The sequence below is a fragment of the Solea senegalensis genome, linkage group LG8, assembly GCF_019176455.1.
Source record: "Solea senegalensis isolate Sse05_10M linkage group LG8, IFAPA_SoseM_1, whole genome shotgun sequence".
NCBI lineage: Eukaryota > Metazoa > Chordata > Actinopteri > Pleuronectiformes > Soleidae > Solea > Solea senegalensis.
The window spans coordinates 27,098,947-27,123,441 of NC_058028.1; the positions used below are offsets into that span (position 1 = coordinate 27,098,947).

Sequence of the window (24,495 nt, forward strand, 5' to 3'; positions counted from 1 at the left end):
TTCTGTAAACAGAAAAAAAAAAACATTTTTGCAAACAGCACCGACTCCAACCTTACCCCTTCACATCACTTTACAACCAAACACACAATAAAACCACACCTGACTTTCACCAAATACAATTAAAATTGTTAACTTACCTATCCTATTTGTTACAGTATAATTTGTCCACAGACACAAAACCGCTTGTAAAGCACAACTACACTTCCCAGCATGCTTTAGGGACGATATACAGAGTGACGTTACGTGATACACATTAATGTTCCTTTGACACGCTAATAGAACGGTTTGAACGGCGGCGACTAAATCTATTGATTTAGAAGATAACAACAAGCTGTCAATCACGACAATCAACCAATGTTAACCACGACTATGGCCGTGTAAACCAGCAGCCGCTGCAGTCAGTGTCAGTGACACATCTTTACGCTCCACAGCGCAGCACGCACACATTGATTTGTGCAGATTTTATTTCCCATTCTAAACAACATGTTTTCATCGCATCAACATTAACATATAAATGACTTTCATCAATTTAATTATGTACAAAAACCATACTGTGAATACATACTTATTTTGTTATATTTTAATTTATTCCCAGTTTATTATTATCATAATTATATATATTATACATATTATAATAGTTCATATTAGAGAATGTTTGTTATGAACCAACAACACCAGAACAAATACCTTGTATGGGTAAAATCGTACTTGCCAATTAAGTTTTTTCAGATTCTGATTCTGATACTAATTATAATACTACCTAAAACATCTATATTGGCACAGATGGTGCCAAACAATGCCATCCTTTACCAAACTAAGCAACACCTACAAACCACTGTACTACCACTCTCTTTCACTTAAGCAACAACAGACATTGTACAGCTGATGTCTAGATATTACACATGACTTCCTTGAGTTATACAGCTCACAATACAAATCTTTTGAAGGTGACAGTAACTTCAACATCCTACATTTTATTAGGCAAAAAACATTTGTGATAAGTTCCATCTGAATTAACTTTTACGCAGGATATTACCTTCATTCTTATACCAACACAATTCACCTACACTTGTAATTACTGCTGATACATACCAAAACATACAATTTGAGCATGTCATTTCACACAGGCACACTAAAAAAGAAACACACATGCCCAGGTAATATGCTTTGCAAACACATACCAAAAACATCTAGTAGCTAAATACATGACTCTCTTTAGCTACCAGAGATCATATTTACATTACATGTATTTTGGACAAGTAAAAACTACACCTTCTTTCAAGACACATCTATCACCCTCACAAAAAACACATAGAAATTCGATCAACACACATTCACACTACAACAATAAATGTCCTTGATGGAAAAACACAGCCAATACAACATCTCTTATGTGGCCAATTCTCTATAAACTACAATGTCAGTTGCAACTATATGATGACGTGACTATTATGAAAACCATATACTCCTAAGACAACAAAACTCTAACTTTTCCTTTCCTTATTAACAACATTTCACCTGTATTGACACTTATAGACACCTCTAACTTTGCGAAGGGACACTGCTGAAAATTACTAGGACTGAAAATAACTAGTTATTATTATTATTATCATCATCATTATTATTATTATTATAACAGACTCACACTGCCTCAAATGCAAAGGAGAACAGGTGAGTCTTTAAAAGAGATTTTTTCAGCAAAAGCCTGATCCCCTCTGAGCTTCAGCTGCCATTTCACGTGAGTGGCAAGATCTGCAATGACAAGAGAGTTAGTGAAGGCAGATCAACACAAAAATAAACAAAAAACAGTCCCTAAGCAGGTGACCCCGTGACATCACGAGTGTCATGACCTACACCTATACTCACATATTCATAGTACGAAAATAATGAAAAACAATAATATAAAAACAATCTCAGAGAATGTTGGGGTCTTGTTACTGCAGCCTCAATATATTTTTCATTCTAAATAGATTTTGTTTAGTGTCATTGTTATGTCCCTGGCTTTGGTTTAGGAGATGAAGGGACAATGAAAACAACAATAATACACCGGGGGGAGAAAAGAAAGGCAACATGTGCAGTTAAGACATCAAAACACATGTGTTTATTTATTTAAGTTCAAAGAAGTTCAGAGTTAAAGTGCTGGGGCCTCATGTATAAACCATCTGTACGCACAAAAGCACAGCATGTATATAAATGTACCTGGCATGGAACTTTGCGGATCGCAAACCCTTGGCAGGTGGACACACTGCAATATTAAGCTCTGAAACTTATCATAGTGTTTCAAAATAATATTATTAATGTTTCTACAGTGACAAACATGAATTATTGTTATTATTGACACCGGCACACCTGAGACTTCAGCACACCTGAGACTTCAATACACCTGAGACACCGGCACACTGGTATCTTCTCCTCTTCCTCTCTCCCCAACTTCCACAACACAATCAGCAACAGTCATGAATCCTTACATGGAGTAACTCAGTGAGCTCTGTCTGTTTATTCTGTGCGTAACACATGTGTTACTGGATGATGACGGCTGACACTGACACATTTATAGATTGTTGAAATGATCTGCAAATTCAGTTCACATGAATAAGTCGTGACTAAACTTACATGTTGCACCAGAAAAACAACATGCACAGGATCAACTATCAATGCATAGCCAGTTTGTTTATCACTAATTCCAACAACCAAAATACGTGATTTATAAAAGCTTGATGCGCTGATTGCACACTTTCTTTTTATTTTATTTTCCCTCTTCTTTTGCATTTGCATTTATAATCTTGAACAACAAGATTTTAAAAGTTATTTGTTGACTTCCACAAGGCTCAGTGGTTGGGCCAATAATTTTTACCTTATATATGCTTCATCTAGGGAACATTATTAGAAAGCACAACATACACTTTCATTGTTATGCAAATGACACATAACTTTATCTATCAATGAGGCCGGATAAAATAAATCAGGTTGTTCAACTTCAGGAATGTCTCAGAGACATTAAGTCCTGAATGACCTGTAACTTTCTACTTTTAAACTCAGAATAAACTGGTCAAGTACAATAAAAGGTCATTCTACTTGGCCCTAAACACCCTGGAGAAAAAACTTTCTGATCACAGTGTAACTTTAGATCACATCACCATGGTTCCACTGTGAGGAACCTTGGAGTTATTTTTGACCAGAAAATGTCATTTGATTTACACATAAAACTCTTTGACAAGAGTCTCAGGTTGAAACATGGGTATCGGTGGTAGACAAGTCTGGCTTACCCAGGAGATTTAAGGTGTAGATTTACCAGCATGGCGTCCTACCTCTGGTACTGTACAGACTGGCAGGAAGTGGAAAGCCAAGGAAAGCCTGGAGGCAGCCAACTCTCGATTGAGACACAGAACTCTCGTGGGCTCAGTGACTACGGGGCAAGCAGGATTTGGTGCTAATTTCTGTGCTCTCTGTGCTCTGAGATAGGGTTACTTGAGCACATCCTCGGCAGCAGCTGCTCAAAAGCACTGGGGGAGGGTCGCTAACGCTAGCAGCATGACCAGGTGCTTGAGGCAGCTGCTGAAGCCATCCTCAAAGCCGTAGCTCACCACAACACCAACAGGCAACATGCAAGAGGAACATCACCTTTGTCTGGGCTTCAGAGCAGCGTCAGTCACATCCCATTCAGCAGCCGGCCTTCTCACCGCAGCATTGGACTGGGAGCTGAGAGTAGTAGTAGTGGTTAGTTATCCTTAATTCACTGGAAGAAATCTACAAGTCTATTTGCTACTGATTCAATATCTTTAAGTTCATTTGTGTTTGATCATTTCTTTTCTTTCCCCATCAGGTGCTGTTTTGTATTCTTTTCAGGCTTCAGTAAAATAATGTAACTCTTTGGAGCAAACAGGCAGAACAATAAGCCAAAGCTGGAGGCCAAGATGGCAAATGACTCAACTGCATCTGCATAATTTCCTGGGGAGCTGATATAAGCAGGGATGAATGCTAGCCACACAGCACAGAAGATCAGCATGCTGAATGTGATGAACTTGGCCTCGTTGAAGTTTCCTGGCAACTTTCGAGCCAGAAAAGCCAATACAAAGCACAGACAGGCCTGTAATCCAATATATCCAAGAACACACCAGAAAGCCAGGCTAGAGCCCACACTACACTCCAGTATGATCTTTGAATGTTCATATTGTGTATTTCTGGATGGAAATGGGGGAGAATCAATGAGCCAGGCAGCACAGATAACCACCTGAACCAGAGTACAGCTGGAGATAATGGTCCTCTGCTGCTTAGGCCCCAGCCACTTCATGATGTTGTGCCCTGGCCTGGTGGCAGTGAATGCAGCCAGTACCACCAGGGTCTTCCCCAGGATGCAGGAAATACACAGTGAAAATGTGATGCTAAAGGCTGTGTGGCGCAGCATGCAGGACCAATATGTTGGCTTTCCAATGAAAAACAGAGAACAGAGGAAACATAGTGTAAGTGCAAATAGTATGAAGAAACTGAGCTCAGAGTTATTCACACGGACGATGGCTGTGTGTCTGTAACAGAAGAAGACTCCACAGACAGCCAGAGTGAAGCAGGCGCCGACCACAGACATCACTGTCAGGGCTATTCCTAATGAATCGAAGGTCAAGTACTCCACTTTCTTGGAGATGCAGGCTGTTCTGTCGTTGTTTGACCAGAAGTCCTCAGGACAAATTGTGCAATCTACTGAGTCTAAAGGGAAGAGTGTATAAATAACGTTCAGTATTGCATTACTTCTGTGCTACAATTGTAAGAATGGATTTGCTTTGACTTTTTATTGTTCAGCTCAAACTCACTTGTCTGATTGCTAATTTTGCCGCTGTCACATGGTACACAGTCAAAGCAGCAGATAGGCTCCCCACGACGGACAGCCTTCCGGGAGCCTGGAAGACAACTGGCACTGCACACAGACACTGGCACCTAGAGTGGAAAGACCATGTTTTTTATGTAATTACTATGAAATTACTATTTACTCAGAACAAAAATATAAAAGCAACACTTTTGTTTTTGCCCTCCTGTTTTATTTATTGAAGTCAAATATATAGGATTTCCTTTATACAAACAAAAGGCTTTTTTCTCTCAAATTTAAAATTAAATTCAAATTTTGTGGTTAAATCTGTATTAATGAGCACTACAGCTTTTGAGAATAAAGCAGATGATTACTCTACAGGTAAGTCATAGGTTGATCACTGCACTAGTTAGTAATTTCAAATAAAAAATAAAATAAAGAGGTGTCAGACTGTCATCAAGCAACCTTCAGTTCTGATGGTCAAGGCATTGTGACTATTTTTTTTTTTTTTAGATACCTTATTAATGCCCTTAGGGAAATTATTCTCTGCATTTGGACCCATCCTACAATTAGGAGCAGTGGGCTGCCACACTGAGTAGCGCCCGGGGAGCATTGGGGGTTGGGTAGCCCAGCCCTTTTTGGCTGGGCGGGGATTTGAACCAGCGACCCTCCGTTTACAAGACAAGTTCCCTTTCCACTTGGCCACGGGGTACCCATGGTGATGTGCACAGTGAAGACTTGGTTCCTTCTCAGAACCAGTGGTTTCATTCAATATGTTTGGCTGAAATACACTGAACAAAAATATAAACGCATCACTTTTGTTTTTGCTCCCATTTTTTATGAGCTAAACTCAAATATCCAAAACATCTTCTATTTACACAAAATCACCATTTCTCTCATATATTGTTCACAAATCTGTCTAAATCGGTGTTAGTGAGCATGAGATAATTCATCCCACCTCACAGGTGTGGCTGATTAGACAGCATGAATATTGCCTTAGGCTGGCCACAATAAAAGGCAACTCTGAAATGTGCAGTTTTGCTTTATTGGGGGGGTCAGAAAACCAGTCAATGTCTGGTGTGACCACCATTTGCCTCAGAGTTGATCAGGTTGTTGATTGTGGCCTGGAGAATGTTAGTCCACTCCTCTTCAATGGCTGGGTGAAGTTGCTGGATATTGGCAGGAACTGGAACACACTGTCGTATACACCGATGCAGAGCATCCCAAACATGTCCCGTGAGTATGCTGGCCATGCAAGAACTGTGATGTTTTCAGCTCCCAGGAATTGTGTACAGATCCTTGCAACATGGGGCCGTGCATCATCATGCTGCAATATGAGGTGATGGTCGTGGATGAATGGCACAACAATGGGCCTCAGGATCTTGTCATGGTATCTATGTGCATTCAAAATGCCATCAATAAAATGCACCTGGGTTTGTTGTCCATAACATACGCCAGTCCATACTAAAACCCCACCGCCACCATCGGCCACTCCATCCACAACGTTACCATCAGCAAACCGCTCAGCCACACGCTGTCTGCCATCTGCCCTGACACTGAAAACCACGATTCATCCATGAAGAGAACACCTCTCCAACGATTGTGAACACTTGCCCACTCAAGTCGTTTATGACGACAAACTGCAGCCAGGTTGAAACCCCGATGAGGATGACGAGCATGCAGATGAGCTTCCCTGAAACGGTTTCTGACAGTTTGTGCAGAAATTCTTTGGTTCTGCAAAGCGATTGTTGCGGCAGTTGTCCGGGTGGCTACTCTCAGACCATCTTGGAGGTGAACATGCTGGATGTGGAGGTCCTGGGCTCCTGTGGTTACACGTGGTCTGCGGTTGTGAGGCCGGTTGGATGTACTGCCAAATTGTCTGAAATGCCTTTGGAGACAGCTAATGGTAGATAAATTAACATTTAATTGATGGGCAACAGCTCTGGTGGATATTCCTGCAGTCAGCATGCTGACTACACACTCCCTCAAAACCTGTGGCATTGTGGTAAAACTGCACATTTCAGAGTGGCCTATTATTGTGGCCAGCCTAAGGCACTCCTGTGCAATATTCATGCAGTCTAATCAGCCTCACCTGTGAGGTGAGATGGATTATCTCATGCTCACTAACACAGATTTAGACAGATTTGTGAACTATATTTGAGAGAAATTGTGATTTTGTGTAAATAGAAAATGTTTTACATCTTTGAGTTCAGCTCATGAAAAATGGGAGCAAAAAAAAAAGTATTGTGTTTATATTTTTGTTTAGTGTAGCTATGAGAGCTTTATCAGATCCAGCCTGGTCTGTCCACCTGACTTACCTCCATCTCAACCTACAGCATCTGATGAAGGTAAAAACACAGTGTGAGCAGCTTGCCTCACTCTGATGTCCTGCCCACATTATCCTGTCCTCCTGGATCAACAGCTCCTCTCCAACAGCCTTGGTTCCATCAAACAAACCCACATTGACAAATTCAATGTTTCCTTCTGTGCCTCTCTGCCAGTTGATGATATCATAATAGGGTACAGAGTCACCCTTGGCATCAAAGTCCACCTCCTCCCCACCAATCTGAAAGTTCACTTCCTGGAGGTAGTGTTGTAGCTTGAAAATTAGGAAACACACAAAATCAAACACTGAATTGCCGTAGACAAGGTTTAAGGTCTCTAAAAATCCACGGCCTAAATTTGTACAGCAGTAGAAATGTAACATAACGTTAAAGTGAACAAATCACATGGAAATGAAAACATGTTGACCCACAATGCGTAAATCAATGTCAATATTGATCAGAAATAAATGTAATTAGCTTTTTGGCCATAATTGAGAAGTCCAGTGCTGTGTTTACAATGGAACAATGAACAATTTAAACATATTCATAAACACATTTCATTAAGACTTAAATACATTTAGATTGTTTTAGAACACAGAAAATATGTCATATGTAGAGTATGTTACATGACTTTGGTAAATGGGAGATAGTTATCATGGTCTGAATCCCACCTACAATACTTACAAGGCCCACAATTGGGCTTTGACCCACTGTGTGTAATGGTAAAAAATAGTGGATTATACAGTACCTGCCAAGGGTGTATGTTGTTGCTCTGAGCACATGAGTTGTTCCGGAAAGGCCCCCTCCCTGGCTGACAGAGAATGAGGTTGTGCAGGGAATGAGCAATGGCATATACAGCCTTATAGACATTATAGGCGACTCTAGGGCTGGATGTATTCATGTAGGCTGAGTGCTGTTCCAGCAGAGACTCCTGCCCTGAGCAGGGTGGCATCTGGGTGACAGAGGATGGAAAAGGACTGCAACCATACAGAGACTCCCACAGCTCACGCACCAGCACATTGTCAGGATATCTTTGAGGGCTTACGGTCTGCAGGAAGTCACCCAGTGTGGAGATATGACCTTTTCTGATGCCAAACCCTATGGTTCCTCTCAAGTAAGGGTAATACTCTCTCCCTGAAAAGACTGATGCTGTGACCAAGGCTTCACTCGCCACCCACTGGATTCCAGTGATGTTCTGAGTCATGTAGTCCCTTAAGAAAGGTGTCATCTCTCCCTCATCTGCAAATACCACCACCACTTTTGCATTAGAGCTACGCATCACCTTTACAGAGGGTCAGATCATGTAGGATTTTACAAGGAGACAAAAACAAAACTGAGTGACAATAAGAACAACTCAGATGTACACTGTCAGTCAGATCATGCTTTTGATCATATAATTTATCTTTTCTCATTTTGTTTTGAGTCACTTTTCACTTGTTTCACACCTCGTTTTTTTTGCCTTGGTGATTTTCTCTTCCACCCCCATTAGTTTTCACCTATGTCTAGTTAATTCACAGATTCTGAATCCATTTCAGCATTTTGTTTGTCATTTGCTCTTTGTATGATTGTCTTTGTTCTCTAGACCTCGTATCTAGTTTTGACTGTGATATGTCTGATTGACTGATTTTGTGTTACAACACAATAAAACTCTCCCCCTCCTCTACATAGCTCTAATATGGGCCTAATGAGATGAAAGTGAGACCAAGCTACAATTTTCACATGGATTATCGGAACTTATTTATAGCAAATATGGGATCAGTGCCTTTAACTGAAACAAAAACTCACAAATGCTATACAAACTAAAGTTCTACTATACTACTGTCCTATACTATCAAATCACCATTCTGCCGAGCCCATTTTTAATTTTAACAAGCTTATTAAAGGTAGAAGTCAACAGTGGCCACAGTGTTTTCATACCTTGATAATCTTTAGTGCCGTCTGGTGATTGTAGAGCAGAGGAATAATTTCTTGGTACGCTACACATACTTTGGTTCCCTGTAATTCTCTCAGTAAACCTTGAAAAGCAAAGCGACCATATTCACGGTCTCCTCGCAGCAGCCCCACCCAAGTCCAGTTAAAGTGCACCAGCAGCTGTGCAATGGCTTTCACCTGGGCTCAACAGAAAAAGACAATCAACTCACTCAGTTTCATATCAAATACTGTAGATAAAGAACTGACGTACGTTAAAAACAGTGTCTTGGCAAAATAAAACATATATTATTTATTTTTATATATTATATATAAAACAATTATTCCAGATTTAAAAAATGTAAGCATTGCTGTGAATTATGAAGCTTCTGAGCTGTTCCTCTCTCACAGTGTAAACTTGGTTACAGTAACTACTGTCGGTGCAGAGCTTTCCAGATCGTGGACAGCAGTCCACCCGGATTGTGGTCAGAAAGCATAGGGGGAGTTATATAAACTTTTTTATATACTCCCACTTTTGCTCTAATTTCTGCCATTAGTAAAACTGCACAACATTAAAAAGAGTGAAAATTAGTGGCAACATTAAACATTAAAGAATTTTATTGAATTGGATCAGTTGGTGGAATTGAGTATTGATTCTAACCAAACCCAATTTCGTCTTCAAAGACAAAGATGCATAGCCCGATGATAAATACTGAAATATTGATTATATGATATTTAATAATAACAACAACAATATTACTAATAATGATAATAATAATAATAATAACAATAGTAACAATATAAGTAACAGTAACATAATATGAAGAAAAACTTAGATTTAAATCTACTTAAACTTAGATTTCACCTGATCACATGTTTAGTTTAGATTTTAAAGTTGAAAGCTTTAAAATAAGCTGTAATATTAATTTTTTACTCCATGTCTGTGGACCTTTCACAAAAAATCTGTCTGCACTGCACTGAAATCATATCAAACTGTTTTGTTTTTTTAAATGACAGTTCACAATTTTACCTGGTAGTCATCACTAGGAATCACTCTGAAGAAGGTTGGGTATTTGTGTCTATCTGACAAACATGCACATGAAGAAAAGTAGCTGATCTGTGTAAAAGCAGAGTGCAGTGTTACTGAGAAAAGAAAAGAAGAACATTTTTGTGATGATTGACATAAATAAAAGTCACTGTTACCATGGGGATCCTGAATGGCTGCAGGATTCTTGACAGAACAATAGACTGAGCAGATCCAGATTCCCCAATCACAGCGAGGAGTGATGAGGCATTTGTGCACATAACAGAGTTTTCCTCACTCACTCCATTTAGCATCGATAAAACAGCTCTCTGTCCTGTCAATGAAAATCCGCATGAATCAAATATTTTGTAGCCCAGTGTGTGATTCGGCAACAGCACTGGATTCTGGTTTATCTCCTCCACTGCCAGTCTCATAGTCTGAGCCCACCGGAAAGCCCTGGGATCAAATCTGTGGTTGATACAGATGAATGTAGTCTAATTTAAGAACTCTAATGATTCTAAACACATTTAGTCCATTTCATATGAAGAGTGCAAAAAGTAAGTCACATCCTTCCACTATCATCTATGAAACTCACCCATTGCAATTGATCGGTGGTGGTCTGTAGGTGCCGTTAAGGTCTGGCATTTTCAGATTAAAATGAATGGGGTAAATCCCACCAATGACATAGTCACCCTGAAACACAAAGCCTGGTTGGAAGCTGTTTAGAAGAGTGCACTTTGAGGCTGCTGGTGGAGCTGCAGTGGTGATGCTGGAAAGTGAGCTATCAGTTAAAGTGAGGACACTGACAGCAAAGTAAAGCAAAGAAAATAAAGCAAGTGAAGTCATAATGTTTCTCTGTGCTGAGGAGAGAATGAGAGGGACAGAGCAAAAGATAAGGCACTTTATAATATAGTATTACACCTTCTTAGTCTTGCATCTTATTAATGACAGAGTGGCTTTGGATTGGACAGTCGTCCACAATCAGGAACTTAAGTGGACTACCTTTTTAGAAAAGTTTTTTTTTTGTTTTTTTACTCTGTAGCACTTTCAGATTTGTTGTACGAATGTAAAGTGCAATACAAATATTCAATTCAAAGTGTTTATTGTCATATGCACAGTAAAGAAACACGTTTCCCTGTACAATGAAATTCTTACTTTGCTGTCCACTCAAAAAAACACCAGCATAAAGTAGAAAAGTATAAATATACATAAGAAAAATATAAATATTACAAGAAACTAAAATAACATATATGCATAAAATAAGTGTAAACATATGCATATATGCAAGGAATGAGAATATTACAAAAAAAACTAACATAACATATATGCATAAAATAAGTGTAAACACATGCATATAAACAAGAAATAAGAACTGTACATAAAGTGAATACTGGTTGTGCAGTTTAACAGATTTAAAGTGACATGTTTCAGGTTTTAAAGTGACGGTAACAGATTAAAGTGACAGTGTAACCAGGTGACAGGATTATTGTAGTCCTGTTCAGCTGTTGAGGATTCTGATGGCAGTGGGGTAAAAAGAGTTCTTTAGACGGGTTGTCCTGCATTTGGCACTCCTGTACCTCCGTCCTGAGGGCAGGAGTGTAAACAGTCCATGTTGTGGGTGGGTGCTGTCTTTGATGATGGTGGCAGCTCTCCTGTGGACTCTGCGGTGGTAGATGCTGTGCAGTGAGGGCAGTGGGGACCTGGTGATCCTCTCAGCTGTCTTTACCACTCTCTGCAGGCGTTTGCGGTCCATGGCTGTAGTGCTGCCGTACCACGCGCTGATGCAGTTGGTCAGACTGCTCTCCACGACACAGCTGTAGAAGTTGCTGAGGATCTTTGTTGACATGCCAAACTTCCTCAGCCTCCTCAGAAAATACAGCCGTTGCTGTGCTTTCTTGAGCAGCTGTGTTGTGTTGGTGGTCCATGTGAAGTCCTCAGTGATGTGGACCCCGAGGTACTTAAAGCTGCTCACCCGCTCCACTTCAAGATCCCGGATAAACAGTGGTTGGTGAGGTCTCCTCTCCTTCCTCATGTCCACTATCATCTCCTTCGTCTTGTCTGTGTTTAGGGTGAGGTTGTTGTCCTCGCACCAAGAAACCAGACTGTCCACCTCCGTCCTGTAGGCCGCTTCGTCCGCCGCAGTGATGCATCCTATCACTGCAGTGTCGTCAGCAAACTTCAGGATGATGTTGTCTTTATGGGAGGCGACACAGTCATGTGTGAACAGGGTGTAGAGGATGGGGCTGAGGACACATCCTTGTGGAGTGCCAATGTTTGTGATGATGCTGGCTGATGTTTTATTGCCAATCCTGACAGTCTGGGGTCTGCCAGTCAGGAAGTCAAGGAGCCAGTCGCAGAGGGTGGGGTGAATGCCAAGGGTGGACAGCTTGTGGGTGAGTTTGTAGGGGGTACAAAAATAAAATCTATTATTATTATTATTAGTATTGTTAATGTAAACTGCGGGGAAAAGGTTCAGGCCCTAAACCAACTGTCAATGCTAGCTTTAATGTGTTGCTGGACCATTCTTTCGAAACACCTCATAATGACTACTGTGAGGGCGACCGGGCGGTAGTCGCTAAGGCCGCTGATGACAGGCTTTTTGGTACTGGGATGATTATGGCAGACTTCAGGCACGGTGGGGTGGTGGACTTAGATAGGGACAGGTTGAAGATCTTTGTGAAGACCTCAGAAAGCTGTTTTGCACATTCTGTCAGAACCCTTCCTGTCACGACATCCGGGCCGGCAGCCTTCCTCTGGTTCACCATCCTCAGCGCCCACCTCACCTCATTCTCCTGCACAGTGAGAGTGTTTGGCTTCATTAAAGTTACCTGGCAACTTTCGTATTAAAAATGCCAGGGCCAGACAAATGATTGTGAGGATTCCTATATCACACAACACTGCATAGAAAGCTGCCTCTGACACTGTGTTACACAAACTCTTCCTATTACTGTATCTGAAATCCAAGTCTGGGAAAGGTGGATTTAGCCTAAACCACAATATACATATTACAATCTGAATGAAAGTGCAGGAGCAAACAATTATTCTTTGTTGTGCAGGACCAAACCTTCCTGCAACCATGTTGCCTGGAATTGTGGCTTTCAAAGCAGGGACACAGCTGTGATAGCTATCCCCATGGGCTTGTGGTATGTCAGGTATTCAATTTGTGAGTGCACTTATCTGGACCAGTGACCATGCCTTTGCCTTATTTCACGCTCCTTGCCTTGGTTCTGATTTTATGCCCTCATTTTCAAGTGAGTTTTTTGTTGATAAGTTTTGTTACTTCGAACCTGTTACGTTATCTGTAGTTTAGCCTCCTTGAGAGTCATTTTTGTTCTTTGAGTTTTAAGTCTTTAGCCTCCTCAAGAGTGATGTTTTTGTTTGTTGTAGCATTTTAATAGCCTGATTATTTTTGTACTTGAGAAGAGGTTCACTAAGATCAGAATCAATAAAGTTTGATTACCAAGTACTTCCTCTGTGTCTGAGTCCTGCTTTGAGTCCTGACCTGACACAGTGTTCTTGTGGACATGGTGTACAGTCTGCTGCACCTGAAAAACTAAGTGGGGGGATATTCATATGGTGTTTTACAAATGTGCTTGCACTTGTGGGAGCTGCTGAGACAACAGTGTAGTTGCTGCATCCTCTCTTAATACATTTTAAAAAAGGGATTTCATTAGCGATGGCGAGATGAAGCTTCTTGAAGCATTGAAGCCTTCCACCCAAAAGGTTCACAAAAAGGTTAATTTCTCGAGGCTTCATGTGCTCACAACCCCCCCTGCTGGTCAAAGACTTTAAAACAGCCAAATAGATTGGGGGTAATTTTATCAATTTGTAATATACTCAAGAGACTGTCCTGCAACAGTGCAGCCATGGGAATAATTGCCAAGAAAAAGATATTAATTAATTAATTTCAATAAGTGCATTTCATGTATTGTTCATGTATTCATTCATAAAAATAAAAATATATTTTTGTTTAGTGTATTATGGATTTGTAACATGACAATACAATGGAATCTTATATTACTTGTCAAATGTGTATCAGCAAATACTTTTGCCAACATTTGAATAACTCATAATGATAGGGGAAAATGGTTTACTGACTGTTGCAGTCTTAACAAGGTAAGAGGCAGTGAATGTGCTTGTGCAACGTTAGACCCATCACTAGATTTCATCTAAATCTTGTTGTGTCTGTGTAACAGGGTCAGTTACTATAGTATATTTTTTTAAGGTACTGCAATTTATTGAACACCTGATATTTATTATTTATACAAAGTAAAGACTTTATTCAGTGAATTTACTTTATTCAGCAGATCAGTAGGTCATGCAGTAAAGCTGTTTATTTGTTGGTACACTCAAAAAAGAAGTTTTTAATCATTGATCAAAGAGTTCTTGCTGGTATTTTTCCCATCAAATGTTTTTTTGAGTTTTGTTCTGGTCTGAAGATAATAATGTAGCATTTAGGAACAAAAATACATGTCAGCAAACCAAAACTGGAGGCCAAGATTGCAAATATCTCCACAGCAACAGTGAATTTCCCAGGAGAGCTGACATATGCTGGGATGAATGTGATCCAGACTGCACAGAATATCAGCATGCTGAAAGTGATCATTTTGGCTTCATTAAAACTGTCTGGCAGCTTCCTAGCTAGAAAAGCAAGTATAAAACACAACACAGCAAGAAGCCCGATATAACCCAACACAGTCCAGAATCCAACTGCTGAACCCAGGGCACACTCTAATATGATTTTTTCTTTGTAGTAATTCACATTCATGTTTGGGAAAGGAGGGTTGGTTGTTAGCCAAAGTATACAAATTACAGCCTGAATGAGAGTAAAAATTAGAACACTGAGTCTCTGCTGTGCAGGTCCAAACAATTTCATCACATTACTGCCTGGAAGTGTCGCTTTAAAGGCCATTAAAACAACTATGGTTTTCCCCAGAACACAAGAGATACAGAGGACAAAGGTGATGCCAAATGCAGTGTGTCGCAGCATGCAGGACCACTCAGACGGCCGGCCGATGAAGGTCAGAGAACACAGGAAACACAGTTTTAATGAGAAGAGCAGCAGGAAGCTCAGCTCAGAGTTGTTGGCTTTTACAATGGGAGTCTCTTTATGAGTCAAAAAAATTATTGATATCAGAAGAGATAAAAATATACCAACACAACCAAATCCAGTTAGGAGTGCCCCCATGATCTCTCTGTACGAAAGGTATTCAGTAGGTTTTGGGAGACATTTATCTTTCTTTTCATTTGGCCAGAATTCAGGTGGACAAATCAAGCAATCTGGGGAATCTGTAAAAGATTTGAAAATTATAACACAATCAAAACCACTTTTGAACTCATTTGTCATGTATTTCACCTTCACGCACTACAACATAAATAAATATAAATATAATATTTATTAATGCAAATCCTCACTCACTTGTCTGATTACTAATGGCTCCCTCAGGGCACTCAAAGCAGTCAAAGCAGCACACAGGTTTATGCTTGTTTATCGCCTTTCTAGTCCCTGGAGAGCAAGGTTCTCTGCAAACAGACTTTAGCACCTGATCAGACAAAACAAAACATGAACAAATCGAATAAAGCTGCAAAATATATGAAGATTGCAGTTCAGACAAGAAAGGAAAAAGTCTCTCTCACCTCCAAGCTGTTTCCACCCCAAACTATTTCTGTGTCATCTTTTAGTTTGAATTTGTGGCCATCTGGAAGTGAGGTGTCATAATGCCCGATATTAACAATCTCAATGGAACCATCGTCTTTTATCTGCCAGTTAACCAAGTCATACTGGGCAACAGATTCACCATTTTCATCAAAGAAAACCTTGGCCCCATTCTTTGTTGTGAAGTTGACATAGTTTATGTGCTCCAGCACCTGCAGAGAAACCACCGGAGCATTTTCAGATGATATGGTTTCCAGCCATCAGCGTCATTTCATCATTTTTACTTAAACATCAAAAATACACAATATCAAGTCTGTGAAGACAGATCAAATTTACCACAACATACCAGTTTTGGCTGAACATCTTTCTTAGTCACACATGGTTTCCCAGTGGTGGGATTTGAGCCATTGACACACTGCAATAGAGCATGAAGTGCATATGCAACCAAGTACACAGCTTTGTATACGTTATTCTCAGCAGTGAAATAAGTCACGTCTGTGTAGTCACTGGAGACTGTGTGGAGGTCTTCTGTGCCGTTACACATATTAGAGGTATTTGATGGAGAAAAGCTGCAGCCAAAGAACTTCTCCCAGAAAGTTTTAATGATGTCACTCTCTGGTACATCTGAAGGTTTTAAGCTGAGTAAGAATTCACTAAGGCCAGGTATTGATGCCCGAGGGAGGGCAAAGCCCATCACACCCTGTAAAATGTTCCTCCTCTCTTCTGAAGCCAGGTCTGGTTGAGTGACCCATGACTCACTTCCAATCCATTGCTTCCCAGTTATGTTATATTCCGCTATTCTTGTCAAGAATGATTTGGTGAAAGTCAAGGACACAAACAGCAGGACTACCTTTGATGAGGATTCCCTCAGTGTCTCTACAATAACATCCAATTTTTTCCTTGATGTCTTTGAGTAAGGCAGTCTGTATTCTATACATATGCCCTCTTTCTTTGCTTCCTTCACAAATTCAGCCGTACCTTCCTCTGAGTAAAAACCCTGAGAATAAATAATTCCCACCCAGCGCCAGTTGAAATATTTCATAAGTTGCACCAGACCAATGACTTGGAAGCGGTCACTCGGCACAGTCCTGAAGAATGTGGGGTACAGCTTTTTGTCACGTAAACAATCACAGGTGGACAGGTGGCTCACCTGCAGAAGAACAAATGTGGTGACTCTGTTACAGCTGTGATGTTTTGCGGGGTGACATATTTTTTTCTGAAATATTGATGGTAATAATGTCTCTAAAATTACTATTTCAGTTTTATTTGCTAATACAGCCCTGATTCTAATTTTATTTCAAAGGCAACCACATGTTCAATGTTGGATTGACAGTTGCATTAACAGCCTGGTGTCATTGAAAATCTCCTATAAATCTCCTTTAAAGCTACTATAAATCTCCTTTAAATCTAATATAAATCTCCTTTAAATCTCCTTTAAATTAACTATAAATCGCCTTTAAATCTCCTTTAAATTAACTATAAATCTCCTTTAAATCTCCTATAAAGCAAAACAAAATATATATAACTGGCAACTTTAAGTGAACACAACACAAGATAATGTTTGAAACAACATTTCAAATAATTTACAAAAACATGTCAACCAAACCCTGTAATATATATGTCATTATCATTTTACAATACACTGGCGGGTGTTTTCATTCATTTTCCAGAAAATAAATTGCAAAGCATTTTAAACAAAATAAGTTAAATGTATGTCCTAATCATGTTGTCTCACCTGTGGGATGGACAGTGAGCTGAGGATGTTGTTTATGTAAGCACTCACTCCAGACGACGAATGGCCCAGGACAGCCTGTACCTGACCACTGCAGACCTTCACTTCCTCCCCATTTACAGCTTCAATGGCAGCTCGAACCAGGTTTGCAGTGCCACAGCCGTTGTACAGCCTGTAGCCAAGACTGACACCAGGAAGGAGCTCAGTATCTCTGTTTATCTCGTCCACAGTAAACATCACAATCCTGGCAAACTTTAGTTCCCTGTCATTCATCCTGCAAACAGTGTTCAATCATATGGAAGAAAATGAATCATTCTATTTTACAGTTTTCACATATTATGAACATATTTACTTACTTTTTGCAGTATGTGTAAGGAAGTTCATGGTAGCCATTATCTATCAATTTCCGTGAACTAGTCATAGAGAAGACTCCTCCTATAATGAGATCACCATCTTTAGAGAATTCCTGAAATCCCGTCTGTCCAATCATTTTGCATGTTTGGGTTTGTGACTTTGTCGTTGCTAGCAAAGTAAATAATAACACAGTTATCCAGCACATGATGATGATCAGCCCAACCACACAGAACTCAATCTGGGAGCTCACTTTTATAATGTTTTTCTACCATGACAGAACATCTTCAGCCAATGTGAGCACACTTTCAATTCTCCAAAGGTTATTTTGCTTTTCACACCTCACCGCATCAAGCGAGAAATGGCAGAGAAACACATTGAATTTATTTTTCTGATAGTTTCTCAGCAGTTAGGAAGTAATGCCTCTTTACAGACTCATATTCATACTGCACAGACTCACAGATACACAGACTCACAGATACTCAGACTCACAGATACTCAGACTCATAGATACACATACTCACAGATACAGACTCACAGATACACAGACATATAAATACACATACTCACAGATACAGACTCACAGATACACAGACTCACAGATACACAGACTTATAAATACACATACTCACATATACAGACTCACAGATAAACAGACTCACAGATACACAGACTCATAAATACACATACTCACAGATACAGACTCACAGATACTCAGACTCACAGATACTCATGTTCAAACTGCACAGATGCACAGATACACAGACTCACAGATACACAGACTCACAGATACACAGACTCATAAATACACATACTCACAGATACAGACTCACAGATACACAGACTCATAGATACACAGACTCACAGGGGCACTGATGATGCTGTGCTGACTCTATTCAACAAAACAGCTAATGCTTGCTAATAATATGCTATATTTGTGGATTTTAGTTCAGCTTTCAACTCAATGAAAACACATATTTTATTGGAAAGCCTCATAGAGATTATAGTTTGATTCTCTGGATTAGAAACTTCCGAGGGTTCATGTAAGGCACCATGTCTGAAGTGCTCGCTGTGAGCACAGGCTGTCTACCTGTAATCCATTGTTCTATTGTTCTTCATGTGTAAGGCCTATATGCAGATCAGAAAGCTTTATTTGAGTTTTTAAACAAAGTCTCAATCCACCATGTGGGACACTCCAGGTTTTACGACTGGGGGTTCCATGGGGTCAGTATCACCGAATCTCATTGGCAGTCTCTGTTTTATGGCCTTTCGCTTGAAAAATACTATAAAACCACAGGACAGATTTTTCTCTTCCTCTTTGTGCTCTCTTGTTTTTTGTCTTTTTTTGGTCCTTTTTCTCCTCTCGTCTAACCACGCACCCTTCCGGAACTGAGATGGAGACTCTGCAGCCGCCAGCTTCCATCCTCCCACCTGTGAGGTCGGCACCGGGGCCGACGCCTCTCTGACGCCTGAACTGCTGTCCTCCACCGATGCAGAGAATCGTCCACACTCCGTGACGGCGTTAAGGTTCTGTGTTTTATAAACTTTCCTTTGTGTTGAACGTGTTGGATTGCGCACCCACATGTTCTTATTTGTTTTATCTTTGTTAACTGTTTGTATTTTGTTGACGTGTTTATTAATTCCCTTCTTACGCCATGCGATCACGCAGTGAGATAGTTTTCTTTGATGGCCCTGTATGTTTGTTGCCATAGTTTTGCTGTAATATCTACCACCAAGTAACAATCTCTCCCCAAGCAGTATTCTGTCTTTCCGGCGTTAGCAAGAGGTTTTCCAAAGTAAAGTAAAGTATAGTAAATATTTATTTAATCTGACTCCATTTAAACAACAATTAACTTTACTTTTAAATATTGTTGGGAATTAAAGTTAACCAATCATTTAAAATGTAAACCCTTTAAGAATTCAATCCTATTGTCAAGAAATCTGACACTGGTCTAGTTCAGGGATGGTTTATATTATAAAAACCACTCAGTAACCTTTTTCCACATAGAAGATTAGCCCTAATGCCTAGGTTGAAGTATTCAGTGGTCAGAAATGTAACGCCACAGTTTACAGGACATGATACTCAATCTTTTCTATTCAACTCAGAGGTGGAGGGTTTGAGTGTTAATCTCACCATATAACTAGACTAAATAAATATTCTTAACTATTTAGAACAAAAGTCTCAACAAGGCAATATTAGAAATGAAGGGTTAACATACCAGTTTATTGAAATGTCCAGTAGTAGAAAATACAGCCAGTAAGTTGTGTGACACACAGTTGATGTGTGGGAGCTTCTGTTAAGCGGACCAAACTCCTCGATGAATGGGAGCTCTGTCCCTTATATCCAAGATATCCCACCAGAATACAGACACTTTACATTTACATATCCATTGTGATTTACTCAGGAATGCTATTTCCATCTGAGGAACTTTTAATCACCATGGGGTATTTTCACATGACAGTTGAGCCACCTTGACTTGTCTACTTCCTGCACTGAGAACATCAGACCTACACACTTCAAATGAGACAGTGTTTACACTTCAGAGTGATGGGACTGTCCACAACTGATGAAGTTTGAACCAAGTTAATTAATTCATTTACAGATAATCAAAGAGCAGAATATACAGAGTGATGACGTTTCGTCTATTGTCTCCAGGGTGTGGTCTCACTGTCTTACAGCTGCTGACATGGAAGCGCATCGCTGCAGCTCCTGCAGCGACGTGTCTCCCCCCGCTGTGAACGAGTAGATGGGTCACATGGTGAGAGAATGTCAGTATGAATGGTAAAATTCAGAGACTGGCCTGGCTCTGCCTGTGTCGAGTCTGTATGGTTTAAACTCTCACGCATGCAATCCTTTTGTTTAATTTACAGGACACATTGTGCTATGAAACGCACCTTTGGTCTGCCGCTATTAAACGTGACCCTCTCTCTCTCTTTCTCACTTACTCACTCACTCTCTTTCACTCATTAATGAGAGTTTCCTCATAGGCGCCATCTTGCATCGAACACGTGCCATGCTGTCACATGTTCGATCCAAGATCTGCGACCACATGTTAATGTGTTTCTGGCGACATCTTTGGTGGAGGCATGCATCTATAGTCACTGCGACTGCGCATGCCTCCTCCACTTTGGTGTCAGAAGTGGGAGTGGCTTAGCTCAGTCAACCACGTCACTCCACTTTCTTATCTTTGTTTCATGTTATCCAGTTTTCGAGGCTACCCATATCATCACCATTATTATTGTGCTATAATTAAAAAGTCGATATCAGTAACTGTATGAACTTGTAACCTGATACAGTTGTTGTGTATCTGCTGCTGGTCTCCCTCTCTCTCTTCTGTCTCTACCTCATCTCCCTCTTGTCCTTTCTCTCCCCCCTTTCTGTCCCCCACCACTCCGCTGTCCCCCATTTTCCTTTCACCCCAACCGGTCGAGGCAGATGACTGCACATCTCTGAGTCTGGTTCTGTCAGAGATTTCTTCCCGTTAAGAGAGAGTTTTTTCTCTCCACTGATGCCTAGTGCTTGCTCATTGTGTGAACTGTTGGGGTTCTCTGCTCTCATTGATGTTGTCTATGTACAGTGCCTTGAGATAATGTATGTTATGATTTGGCGCTATACAAATAAAATTGAATTGAATTGAATTGAATTGAATGTTACACTCACACACACGCTGGTGTGTTGTTTTAGTTTAGCAAGTGATATTTCTTGATTCAACTCATAGATATTCGTTAATGTTCACTTTCAGTGCATAGGATTGTTTAATTATTTTTTGTTATTTGATTTAATAATTTATTACCTTTTATTCACCTGAAGGAACACCATGTGTCTTTTGTACATGAATAATGTGACAACTTAGCCTTCAGGCCCTCATGTTGTAATCGCTGCAGTACCACTTCCAGTCTCTCAAGATGTCCCCCACCACTCCGCTGTCCCCCATTTTCCTTTCACCCCAACCGGTCGAGGCAGATGACTGCACATCTCTGAGTCTGGTTCTGTCAGAGATTTCTTCCCGTTAAGAGGGAGTTTTTTCTCTCCACTGATGCCTAGTGCTTGCTCATTGTGTGAACTGTTGGGGTTCTCTGCTCTCATTGATGTTGTCTATGTACAGTGCCTTGAGATAATGTATGTTATGATTTGGCGCTATACAAATAAAATTGAATTGAATTGAATGTTACACTCACACACACGCTGGTGTGTTGTTTTAGTTTAGCAAGTGATATTTGTTGATTCAACTCATAGATATTCGTTAATGTTCACTTTCAGTGCATAGGATTGTTTAATTATTTTTTGTTATTTGATTTAATAATTTATTACCTTTTATTCACCTGAAGGAACACCATGTGTCTTTTGTACATGAATAATGTGACAACTTAGCCTTCAGGCCCTCATGTTGTAATCGCTGCAGTACCACTTCCAGTCTCTCAAGATGTTGTTGAAAGGTGGATGAGAAAACAACAATGTCATCCAGGTACAAGAGCAGTGACAGACATTGCTGATCTCCAAAAACATGCTGCATAAGTCGCTGGAAAGTGCTGGGTGCATTACACAACCCGAAGGGCATGCGATTCCACTCAAAAAGTCTTGGGTTGGTCAGCCTCTGGACCTGATTGTATCCGCTGGCTAAATCCATAGTGGAAAACCACGGGCTCCCGTGAGTGCATCCAGCAACTCCTCGATCCGAGGGAGAGGAAATGCATCTTTTCTGGGTCCGGTGTTTAAGCTGCCTTCTATGCACAAGCGCAGACTAACATCCTTCTTTTTAACCAGCATGATCGGTGAAGCAAACGGACTGCAACTTTCCCTGATGATCTGTGCACCAAGCAGCTGGTTAATGTGCTCCTTGACCAATTCATATTTTGATGGCGGAATACGTTGATAGTGTTGACGGATGGGAGTGTTGTAAAGGAGCAGGATTTCATGTGCTATCAGATTGGTGCACCCCAGGTCGCCGTCGTGAGTGGAAAAGACAGAAGCATATTTCCAAAGAAGAAGTCTGGCTTTCTTCTGTTCTTCAGTTGACAAAGCAGATAGATCAACTACCAATCTATTTGGTCTTGCAGCATAGGAACCACAGCCTGGGATGCAATGGTGGCCAGATAAGATGGAACCTCCTGAACACCAGAAGGTAAGCTCACCACACAAACCTCACGCAATGTGGGGCAGGAAGAGATGCATCAGCTGGAGGGTCCTTGACCACCAGTAACCCACACCCTGGCAAAGTCCTACAGAGCTCGACTTCAAGTTCCAAGTAACCAAGGTATGGGATGAGCAATCCATTGGTGGCTTGAAGCTGAAGCCAATGGCAAGACTTAAGTTTCTCTTGGTCCCAAGTCTCAAAGTGTTGCCGGAAGAAGCTTTCTCTGACCGTAGACACCATGGACCCAGTGTCCACTAAACAAGGAACCGTTACTCCCCTCATAACCACATCCAGGTGTGGACAAGTGCTGATTAGCTTAGCTTCTCTCTGATCCCCCCACATGACAGGTGAGCCAGTGGCAACTCCCCTCGAACTTTGACTCCGTAGTTTGACGGGCGCTAGTTTCCCGAATGCTGAGCTGGATCCCACCAGGAGACTGGCCGGCTGGAAGCAGACTCTGAAGGTTGAGGAGTGACACGCTCTCCTCTGCACTCCCTGGCAAAGTGGCCAGGCTATTGACATTGCCGGCAGATGACCGGATCCCAACTAAAAAGGGGGGATATAGTCTGAGGCTGAGTGTGCATTTGGACTATCTGGGTATCTCATAGGACTGTATCACTTCTGTAGGTCTTTCTTATTTGGCTGCTATTTCATTAATTGCTATTGTATCTAGCTGGGTTGCTTGACTTTTGACTTGTCTGTTTAGTTAAGGTGAAAGTTTGTTGTTGATATTTTGTCTGCTAGGTCAAAGAGAAAGTCGTTATTGTTGTTGTTTTGACATAGTTTCTATTGAGCAGTTTCACTGGCTACAGGGGAGTGGCCAACACAGCTGTAACCAATCAGCCCCTAATCAGGTGTTTTCTTTTAGAAAAAAGCTTCACTGAAGTTTCATTGGCTACAGGGAGTGGCCACACAGCTGCAACCAATCAGCACCTAATCAGGTGTCTTTTAAAAAGCAGCACTCACTTTGAAGCGGCAGCTTCAGTGGCAGACTCAGGAAGACGAACAAGGAGGTTAACGAGGCTAAGTACCTGTCTGCAAGTGTTTTCTACCTTTCACATATGCACATTTTTTCCATTCCTGTTCACGTTTCTTCTCATAGATATTACAAACCTCACAATCACTCACAGCATCACCGTAATCTGTCCTCACTTATCTATCCCACCTGCTCCACACACATCCAACACCTTGTTGCAGGGGGCCTGTGGAACTGCCAGTCAGCTACCCGCAAGACTGAGTTCATCTCTGGCTTTGCTACTGAGCAATGCCTGGACTTCCTTGCTTTCACTGAGACTTGGATAACACCCTCCAACACAGCCACCCCTGCGGCTCTCTCCTCCGCCCACTCCTTCTCCAACACACCCAGATCCACTGGAAGAGGTGGCGGGACAGGTCTGCTCATCAACCCCAACTGGACTTTCACTCTTTACCCACTGCCACACTTCTCTTCACAGTCGTTTGAATTTCATGCTGTAACTGTAACTGACCCAGTAAAACTAATCATTGTTGTCATCGACCGTCCACCAGGCCCATTGGGACACTTCTTGGAGGAAATAGATGTCCTCCT

The 24,495-nt window shown here is 40.9% G+C and overlaps 1 protein-coding gene and 1 pseudogene across 1 annotated transcript; both read right to left on the bottom strand.

Moving 5' to 3' along the window:
- Positions 1-1,625: 1,625 nt before the first annotated feature.
- On the bottom strand, positions 1,626-10,817 carry LOC122773127 (extracellular calcium-sensing receptor-like). Its single transcript, XM_044031534.1, has 10 exons — positions 10,650-10,817; positions 10,234-10,522; positions 10,061-10,147; positions 9,040-9,231; positions 8,135-8,404; positions 7,871-8,074; positions 7,173-7,397; positions 4,806-4,929; positions 3,267-4,701; positions 1,626-2,571 (listed from the first exon to the last, which is right to left on the bottom strand). The coding sequence occupies exons 1-9, from the start codon at positions 10,697-10,699 to the stop codon at positions 3,800-3,802; spliced, it is 2,343 nt and encodes a 780-aa protein (XP_043887469.1). The 5' UTR covers positions 10,700-10,817; the 3' UTR covers positions 1,626-2,571; positions 3,267-3,799.
- Positions 10,818-14,306: 3,489 nt separating this feature from the next.
- On the bottom strand, positions 14,307-18,008 carry LOC122773122 (annotated as a pseudogene).
- Between the last annotated feature and the right edge of the window lie 6,487 nt (positions 18,009-24,495).

Excerpts from the sequence above, each read along its gene's own strand:
- LOC122773127 (XM_044031534.1), bottom strand. The coding sequence starts at position 10,699 with ATGCCAGACCTTAACGGCACCTACAGACCACCACCGATCAATTGCAAT. Across the intron at positions 9,232-10,060 it reads TTCCTAGTGATGACTACCAG|GTGAAAGCCATTGCACAGCT; the intron begins GTAAAATTGTGA and ends TGTTGAGCCCAG. Across the intron at positions 8,405-9,039 it reads CGGCACTAAAGATTATCAAG|GTGATGCGTAGCTCTAATGC; the intron begins GTATGAAAACAC and ends CCCTCTGTAAAG.